At 48.6% G+C, this 9,292-nt stretch overlaps 2 protein-coding genes across 2 annotated transcripts; one reads left to right on the top strand and one right to left on the bottom strand.

The window, feature by feature from the left end:
- The first annotated feature begins 175 nt into the window (after window positions 1-175).
- LOC135808757 (sentrin-specific protease 8-like) lies at window positions 176-5,457 on the top strand. Its single transcript, XM_065321985.1, has 5 exons — window positions 176-522; window positions 1,184-1,269; window positions 3,144-3,368; window positions 3,613-3,663; window positions 3,900-5,457. The coding sequence occupies exons 1-5, from the start codon at window positions 410-412 to the stop codon at window positions 4,103-4,105; spliced, it is 681 nt and encodes a 226-aa protein (XP_065178057.1). The 5' UTR covers window positions 176-409; the 3' UTR covers window positions 4,106-5,457.
- Window positions 5,458-5,667: 210 nt separating this feature from the next.
- Window positions 5,668-9,220, bottom strand: LOC135808756 (peptide-N(4)-(N-acetyl-beta-glucosaminyl)asparagine amidase-like). Its single transcript, XM_065321984.1, has 3 exons — window positions 8,214-9,220; window positions 7,622-7,794; window positions 5,668-7,267 (listed from the first exon to the last, which is right to left on the bottom strand). The coding sequence occupies exons 1-3, from the start codon at window positions 8,874-8,876 to the stop codon at window positions 6,172-6,174; spliced, it is 1,932 nt and encodes a 643-aa protein (XP_065178056.1). The 5' UTR covers window positions 8,877-9,220; the 3' UTR covers window positions 5,668-6,171.
- Between the last annotated feature and the right edge of the window lie 72 nt (window positions 9,221-9,292).

The raw sequence follows: 9,292 nt of genomic DNA, 5'->3' as shown, positions 1-9,292 counted from the left end.
CATGGCGACAAAGGCGATGAATCAGTACTGTAACGTGTTCTGCCAGGTGACGTCAGCAGGCAGGATCTTGCAGCGGCAGCTAGCTTGCAGCTTTTCAAATCTTGTCCACACAAACTCGAGTCGTAGATCTACCAGGGACTCCAGTGCCACCATGCATGGTCTACCGAGTCCGTGTGTGTAGTGTCTCTAGTAATAATATGTGAAACTTCCACTTGATAAATCTCTCTCCTCAGTATCTCACTGTGGTGAATACTCGTACTGCTCTGAGAAAAGATGAGGTGTTATCAATTATCATGCCATTCATGGTTATGCTGCATCACTTGGTAATACTAAGTCTTGTCGCCGTTTTTGGGTTGCACTTTCTGGCAATTCAGTATTTTGGTAAATTTTAAAATAGTCAAACTGAACAATGTCTAGTGAAACAGTTTTGAATTATTACGATAGCTGCCTTCGAACAGAGGATGTTGCACTCCTTGGGGAAGGCAATTGGCTCAACGACAAGCTGATAGCCTTCTGGTTTGAGTACGTACTTGTTATTTACCGTGTAAAGTTCGTTTTTTTTGTATTTTCCGCAACCAATATGCAATTGACCAGGGAGTCGTCAAATAACTTTGAAATAAGTATCTGACGACTCCCTGTCTGGAAAGCTGCTCCAGTGCACTGGGGTACTACTGAAGTAGTAATAATGGAGATGGATAGATGACAGGGGAGAGAGAGAGAGAGAGAGAGAGAGAGAGAGAGAGAGAGAGAGAGAGAGAGAGAGAGAGAGAGAGAGAGAGAGAGAGAGAGAGAGAGAGAGAGAGAGAGAGAGAGAGAGAGAGAGAGAGACACACACACACACACACACACACACACACACACACACACACACACACACACACAGAGGGAGAGAGAGAGACACACACACACACAGAGGGAGAGAGAGAGAGATAGTGAACACCAGCAAGCTACATGTATGTACCAACTTGATATCTTGCTTCTTGATCAGCGTTTCGCATTGCACACACTGCAAACCCGAGTGATTGGTTGTATTTCTTGGCTGACAACTGTATGTATATGTGCTACTCCCCCTCCCGTCCTCCCTCCCATGCGTCCATAATATTAATGGTTGACTTCCCCTGTCTCTCCTTGTATGAATATGCCTGATTTGTGTACTTTCATGTGTTCTTGCCTGACTCAATAGGTACTTGGAGCACACGATTTTGGAAGGTCGCGATGACGTAGCTCTGGTCACCCCCGATGTGACGCAGATGATCAAATTCCTCTCAGGTACATTTACACTGCAGCTGGAGTCATGATAATATGAACTACAATTGCCGGCGGAACTTTTTCCTATTTTCTGGACATTCTAGTTACCCAAACAGGTACCCACTTCCCATTCTATGATAGGGAGGTTTCTCTCTACGTAATTACGTATGAAAATCCGAATGTCGTACACGCCGGGGAGTGAGGGCAGCTTTCATACGTAAATCTCTCTACGGATTTCCGTAGGAAAGCTATTTCCTACGTTGGGGCCTACGTAGGACTTTTTGAAATATTTTTCGCATCTTCCGGATTTATCCATGGCAAAGTTCAAACCGCGCGAAACACAAGGTACACACACCGTACACCACGTGCAAAATACGATTGGGAAAACGCGGTTTCGGTTCGTGGTACATGCGGTGGGCGCATGCAGCCAACGCGTCTCCAAAGCAACAAGGCACGTTTAGCAGTCGTGGAGAAATCACGTAGAGCGAAACCCAACAGCGCTGATCTTTACGTATGAAAATTATATGCAGCTCCTACGTTATTTTCATACGTAATTCCGTAGAGCGAAACCTCCCTAATATTATCAAGAGTAGGTAAACAACAAGGGTATGCAACTCCCGGATGAGTTGGCCCATGGCGGAATTTTTTGTGGACGTAATCTTTTCTACGACGCAAACGCTGCGAGTCTTTTGGGAAGTTTTGCCTCGTGCACTTGGCCGGGCTTTACATCACAAGGTCGGTGCCCAGCACGTGCTCTCACACTGCTCTGCGGCAAAATGCACAGTTTTCTGAAAAAGGTGACGTCAACAACAAAAATCCGACATGGGCCGGGGTATCTGCAGATTGTGCAAAAGGGATGCGGAGTTGCACACTCTTGTTTATCTACTCTTGATAATTATTATGTTTAAATGCTCCTATGGTTACATGGAGTTGCGATATGCACTGTAGAGTGTAGACACCGATCTTGTGCATCTCATGCAGTGTACAGTGAACTTTGAACTACGCAATGCGGCATAATGCCACCCTCCAATTATCAGAAGGAATCCCATGATATGGCCTATGTCCGTGGACTTCTTATTAGGCATACATGCCCAGTTTGAGGTTTGAATTATCAGACACTGTTACAGTAAAACCTGTGACTAGCGACCGCCCCTTGGGGCCAGAGAAAGTGGTCTTCAGTGGCAGGTGGTCTTTAGTTGGAGGTTTGCACCGCACAACCATAATTATATGAATGTGAGACCGTCCGTGCCTGGCGAAGTGGTCTGTAGTACCAGGCTGGTCGCTAGTCACGGTGGTCTTTAGCTACAGGTTTTACTGTATGTCGGAATCGGATTCCACCTGTACTGTACTGCAACGTACACCTTTAAAGACAATAGGTGTGCTGTACAGTGTGTTGTAACCTCTAACTGCTTCCGGTGCAACAATCTAGGCATGAAGTAGCGCAGTCCAGAACAGTAGCAGATATTGATCAGTATGCGTCATTCCAAGAGTACATAGCCCCCCAGAGTGTGCAACTCCCACATACCCTGCTGTCCCAACAGAATTTCAAGTTGACATCTTTTATTATGATGCAATGCTCCTTGCACCAGTGATTTACAACATGTTTATGGGTGCCAATGCATCACACGTTTTTCCTTGCAATAATTTGTACAGGATCAGATAGGCTTTGGTTCATCACAGGTTCTGGATTCGTCTGATAATCCGTGTACAGTGCGCATTGCATCATAAAAATGACGTCAACTTGAAATTCTGTCGGGACAGCACCCATAGTCGAGTTGCACACTCTGGGGTGTTATGTACTCTTGGTCATGCTGTATTCACCCTTCCCGCAAGGTGATGAACTATTGGCACGATGGCACGCGGTTCTGCTGCTTTTTGCCTGGTCTTGATTGCAGTTGAGGAGCTGACAGTGATTCTTGAGCCACTCGCCCTGGCAAGCCGCAAGCTCGTCCTGCTGGCAGTGAACGACAACGCGGACAGCAGTGGCTCTGGAGGCTCACACTGGTCTTTGCTATGCTACCATCGAGAGCAGAACGCATTCTTCCACTTTGATTCCATGCTTCAATTAAACGCCAGGTATGCCAAGCAACTGCAGGAAAAGCTGTGTAGATTGATCAACTGTAAGTATGCCGAGCAACTGCAGGAAAAGCTGTGTACATGTAGATTGATCAACTGTGAGTTGAGAGTAAGGCTATGGGTGATTGTGAGAAATGGAATACGTACATGTAGATGGCTTTTCTGTTTGGTGTTTGGCTTCTTTTCTAACAGTGTATTTTGCTCTGAGTGAGGGAGGTTTCGATGCTGACTTCTTTCACATAGACTGATTGAATTTACTGTGGGTCTCTCTTTCTTTTGTTTTCACAGGTGCACCTCAAGCTGAACATGTGCCAATTGACAGTCCACGGCAAGTGAACTGTAAGTTTACCAAGTATACACTACACGTGCTCCAACCGAAAGCAGATCACTCTGAGAAAGCAGATCACACTGAGAGAGTAAAGGAGGCCGATTTTTCTCTTGGCTACACTTACGTACAATTGCAAGACACTTACTTTCCTGGTCAGTATGCAAACTTACTAAGCGCATTATTCTTTCCCTGTCTACTGTCTTTTGAGAGGCTGTTTCCTTTGTTTCTCCATTGATGTTCCCCACAGGTACGGATTGCGGAGTCTATGTTATGCTGTATGCCGAGTATATAGCCGAGAATCACAAAGCACGCCGGGACTTTGCTGTGAGCATACCACCGAAGAACAAGATTGACTTTCCGCTGCCAGGTATTGTCCAGGAAAAGCGCAGCCAGGTGCGGGCGTGTATCAGCAGTCTGGCTCAAGGATCATCAAGCAGTGCATGTGCCAAGTGATTCTAATTACCTACGGTGATGTGTCATGAACACACGAGTGCGTGCGCATGCACATTGCAGACACATCCCGACGTACAAACAGACCTGCAGTCACCTGCCCAGCCTGGCAGCACCGTACGCACATGTACAATGCAGCAGACACATCCCGACGTGCAAACAGACCTGCAGTCGCCTGCCCAGCCTGGCAGCACCGTACGCACATGTGCAATGCAGCAGACACATCCCGACGTGCAAACAGACCTGCAGTCGCCTGCCCAGCCTGGCAGCACCGTACGCACATGTGCAATGCAGCAGACACATCCCGACGTGCAAACAGACCTGCAGTCGCCTGCCCTGCCTGGCAACACTGTACACCGTGCAGCAGAAGACCATCACCACACGCCGCTCTTCAACATCTCACTGAAGTTCATCACGATTGATAATGAGTACCGGAGAGTCGTGTAAACCCCGACCTCCCTCAGCCTGCCACACGCTATCACAGATCAAGCCATGAATGAAACCCCCGTGGTCCAATGTTGGCATCATGTTGATTGTGTATTGTCTAGTAGCAATAGGGAACATAGGAAAATGCTTTCCTATACTATGGAGATATCTACATATGAAAGTTGCCCTCGCTTCCCGGAGAGTATGGCAAACGGATTTTCATGCGTAATTACTCTGAGCCGCAAAGCTCGCTATTAAATGTCCATTGCTGTCCGTATGGCAAGTGTGCGGTGTGTAGTCTAGGATTATTCTGTATTTCTAAGCATGAAGTCGCTTCCGTCTGCCTCTTCACTGTGTCCCTGTATCAAGTACATGCACAATGCCAGTGTGCAATGTGCCGTGCTAGTCTGCAGGAGATTATTAAAATGTCTTATCATTTCCTGCTGCTGCTGACGCTGATGGAGATGACACTGTCTGTATGTCGCATTGTTCACTTCCTCAGTGTAAGGAAAGTGCAGTCCTCACCCCGTCGCTGAACTTTGCTGTTGCAATGCCAAGCACCGGAAGCACATCATTTACACTTGCTGTGATAGTACGTCGAGCAGGAAAGTCATCACACAGCTAGCGGTCATCGGGGAGTCGTACCCCCTAAAAAATGGTTTGGGTACGACTCCCTGGCAGTCATGCTGCATGCTGCCGATCGCTCTTTGGTATAATCAAGAGTATATCCCCCCCCCCCCAGGGGGGTTATGTACTCTTGGTATAATCATGCAGTGCTCCGTCGAGAGTCTGAAAGCACAGGGAGTAAGGGATTAGCTCCTGTCATGTACCTCTACTAGTCTTGAAGTGGCGACGTCTGTTTGCCATGTTGTTATTTTGGTTCGGTTTCTTGACATTCAGTGGCTGGCAATATACATGTAATCACATCATCTTTCCCGCGTGCTTTTCTGAGAAGCATCATTCTGCATTTTAGGAATGGTCTCCTTCGAACAGCCCTGCATGCACCATGCAGCACCCACCACGTACATCAGACAGCAGCACCAGCAGTGAGCACCCCACCCCAGCACAAGTACTGTAGACCGGTGACCGGTGTACATGAAGGCACTCAATGATGATTTCCTGAAATACAAACAATCATATTCAAGTTGACTAGTACACATGTTGTTATGGGAAATGAGACCAATAGAGCATTGCAAAGCTATGGCATGCAGCTGGTGGGACCAGCCAGCCAAACTACATGTGCTTGTATTTGATTTCTAAGATAATACTAGCTAAAAGTGAAAAGTTCTCCACCAGGGACACGGACAGATGAAGGGAGAGGGGACACTAGAAAACAAGACAACAATGGCTTGTCTTCAAGAGATGAACCGTGCACGAAAAAGCATAATCGGCACATATCAAAATAGTTGAAAATACACAATCGAGACAGAGCACATTCATGGCGGGGTGTGAAAGCTTATCCCCGAGCATATAATTTAGGTTGAGTGGTCAAATGAAGAAATAACGTTACTGTTGTGGGTGTGGGGAACAGGAGCAGGAATCCAGCAAAATCAGCACTGCCAATGGAAAAAGCGGGAAAAGAACTACAACGAGCCAGCTCATTGGGGAGTAAGACTAGCAATAAATGAAGTACACGGTGGAGCTCAGCTGCTGCGCACGCTCAAGTCAATGTCCAGCGGGCATAGCAGCTTCTCTTCCGAGCTCTGGCGAAACAGCTGTGTATGCTGCCATGCAACATCACCATCACCGCCTTGCATGCTTGCTGTCACTGTAATCATTGTCGCTCCATCGAGCTCCGGCATAGCGCCACCCTGTGAATTACTATCCAGCTCCACGAGCGCACCGTTGTCGGCAGACACGGACCAGGAGATACGACCGCTGCCAAAGACGTCCCCCTTGACGCATACTGACGCTCGATCGACCGTACACGAGTGCGATGATAAATCTAGTGTCCATGTTGCCGACGCTTCACTGCCACCGGAACGCCGAGCCAAGTAAGCCATTTTCCAGTCGTTCTCTACTTTACGCTGCACATTTTCTGCCATGAATATGCCCGATTTCCAGCCGCGCAGTGCTGGAGCATCGTTCTTTGCCAAGTGATCGGCATGCTGACGATAATAGGCATCGGATGCAGTGCTGTACCGGACACGCATCCGCTTCGCAGCCACGTCACCGTCCGATAGCTCGAATAGGTAGCTAGTCTCGATGATGGCTGTGGGTGCTACGGCTGCTGACCCTGCTGCCGCGGCTGCACTTGTGCTGCCAGTGTCACCGCTAGTTTCACCACGTGCCAAGCGCCAAGCCATGGACCCTGAAGTCCTTCCCTGGCCGGCAATGTCATCGGCAGACTTCACAGACATGAATTCCAGTGCCTCGACCACACAGCGCTGCATCAGTTGTTGCCGGCGGTCAGCCGTTAAGGCTCGCTGGCGCTGAGTTCTCAAGCCATCCAGACACCGGCGCAGTGCATCCTCGTCACACAGAGACCGCCGAGTTCTCACCTCGTCGGGCTTGGCCGTATAGCGCCAGGTCACGTCTATCGCCTCCTCGAAGCTGAACGCCAGGATGTAGGAGAGCGACTTGCCCCAGCCCGCTTCGTAGATCAGTGGCTTGTCACAGCAGTCTTCACACGGGTCGCAGTGCAGCCAGCGCTGCTGCCTGTCGGAGAACACCTCCGTCCACACGTGGTCTGTCCAGTCCACCGCATGCCGCGCTTCGAATCCCATGGCTCGGCAGCATCTGGAAGACAAAGGTAGTAACAGTTAGACCAGGACCAATCACACACTCGATCAATACACAGTTCACATCATGTAACAGACATGTATGCTTGTGTCCTGCGCCTTGATCCTTGAACAAGCTGAGGGTGCGATCCTACGGACGTAGAGAAGTCAGTCTGACTAAACTGCACTCGAACCGTATTAATTTTTTTAAATTATTCATGGTTGTATTGACGAATCATACCAAGAGTGGTTATGAACTCTTGATCATACCAATCAGCCCCCGAACAAGAAAATCACTCACAAATCAAATACAGAAAAACACAGAAAAACCGTCACTGTCTAAGCAACAGTAACTGTAACTGTTGATTCTTACAAGGTAAAGCAATTGGCCCACTCCCCGCAGCGACCCTTGCGCGTTTCCAGTAGCTTGCCGGGATGGTTGTAGCGTGGGAAGCGGCCCGTGGAGCTGCACATTGAGCACCGATAACCTTCGACTCTACTGGCACCGTAGCGCAGGTCGTCGGAGTTTGGCGCAACATGACCAATCTGAGCACGTAACGGTGACAGAAAACATAGCATCATGCATACAAACACACAAGGGAAATGTACTCCCATCACCAAAACAGGCCTAGTTCAAATGCTGTCGGATGATCTCCTTTCTGAATAGTAATTAAGCATGGCAGTTTTAAACCATTGTATGTGCTAGTTCTAGGCATTCAATGCTTGGCAATGCTTTAAGACACAAGCACATGGCGCCAAGAAATGCACACAAGGCAATTTGTCGAGCCGTGCATTGTTCAACATAGCTCAGTTCCCTGATGAACTGCACTGGTGCCATTTGGATCTTATTCTCTGCAACTCGACACACTCAGGTGACTGGAACCAAATAGACTTGACTCACGGCAACTATAGTAGGTGCAATGCATCAGTGGTTGAAACAAGTGAAACGCCAAGACCGGTCTTACCGACTGCATTTGAGCAGGTGGTGCCCCGCAACGCTCGCACTCGGGTGCATCGCACCAAGAGAAGAAGTCCTCTTTGAACCAGTGCATCAGTTCCAGGAGCAAGCACTCCTGCTGACTGATCGTGTTTGTCTCATTGGGCGTTGCTGCCTCTACCCGGCGCACGGCATCACTTGCCGCCCGATCGAGACGGTCCACGGGAATACACGAACGTGCCTTCAACTGCAATGATCGATCTTCGTACATCAGTACATGCTCAGCGTGAGTCGTAACACGTTGCAGGAAACTCCGTGTTTGTTCCGGACTAACAGAAATGCTCGGCCGATGTGCCACAGCTGCAGGCAAAGCAGCTGTGGGCTGTACGTATGTGCGCTGCACAAGGCTCTGACGCATCGCACTGAGTTTCCGCAGGTCCGCGTCCCTCGGCAGTACAATGTATTCGGGATCCTGCACGAAGCCCATGGCCTTCAAGCACTGCAGTGCGCCACGTGCCGAGAGCACCTTGGCCTTGAACGTGTTGTTCTCCAGGCGAATGCACTTGTACTTTGGCTGATCTGGATTGGCCAAAATGTTGTCAATGTACTTGATAAGAATGTCAGAGGCAGTTTTCAGTGTGGCTTCATCATTGCCCAGAAGCTGGCCAAACCAAACTGGCGTCGACGCCATTGAATGTAAACAGTTTTTGAAGAGCTAAGTCTACCTACTGTCTACACTTGTTCATTCAGTTCTCCACTGCTAGACACCACGGCCTGGGTGCCAAACAGCACAGCTGTGACACTGGATTTTCAATAATAATTTACTGGTACAGTATAATTTACTTTCTTTACTCTCCAGAGATCTCCCTCCAATCTTTCTCAGGTATACGTACGCAAACAGCACTAGTTTGCTGGTCACTGAATTCACATTTCCAGATCCACAGTGAAGAAAACAACAAAGGACAAAGGCGATCAGCCGGACTGTAGAGTTAGAGGCGACCGATACACCCTGAAAATACAAAAAATGAAAGCCGAATAATGAAGTGTAGCAGTTACACTCACTGTCAAGTGTCATGACATGTCAGTTGCCACGTGGGGAAACCCCTT

The sequence above is a fragment of the Sycon ciliatum genome, chromosome 2 (assembly GCF_964019385.1).
Source record: "Sycon ciliatum chromosome 2, ocSycCili1.1, whole genome shotgun sequence".
Taxonomy (NCBI): Eukaryota; Metazoa; Porifera; class Calcarea; order Leucosolenida; family Sycettidae; genus Sycon; species Sycon ciliatum.
This window is presented reverse-complemented; position numbering and strand designations above follow the sequence as displayed.

What these genes read in the sequence shown, in the direction of transcription:
- LOC135808757 (XM_065321985.1), top strand. Translation starts at nt 410, where the DNA reads ATGTCTAGTGAAACAGTTTTGAATTATTACGATAGCTGCCTTCGAACA. An exon ending in GATGATCAAATTCCTCTCAG is followed by an intron (nt 1,270 to 3,143) that starts GTACATTTACAC and finishes TCTTGATTGCAG; the next exon opens with TTGAGGAGCTGACAGTGATT. An exon ending in CAGTCCACGGCAAGTGAACT is followed by an intron (nt 3,664 to 3,899) that starts GTAAGTTTACCA and finishes TGTTCCCCACAG; the next exon opens with GTACGGATTGCGGAGTCTAT.
- LOC135808756 (XM_065321984.1), bottom strand. Translation starts at nt 8,876, where the DNA reads ATGGCGTCGACGCCAGTTTGGTTTGGCCAGCTTCTGGGCAATGATGAA. An exon ending in CACCTGCTCAAATGCAGTCG is followed by an intron (nt 7,795 to 8,213) that starts GTAAGACCGGTC and finishes TTACGTGCTCAG; the next exon opens with ATTGGTCATGTTGCGCCAAA. An exon ending in TGGGCCAATTGCTTTACCTT is followed by an intron (nt 7,268 to 7,621) that starts GTAAGAATCAAC and finishes TTTGTCTTCCAG; the next exon opens with ATGCTGCCGAGCCATGGGAT.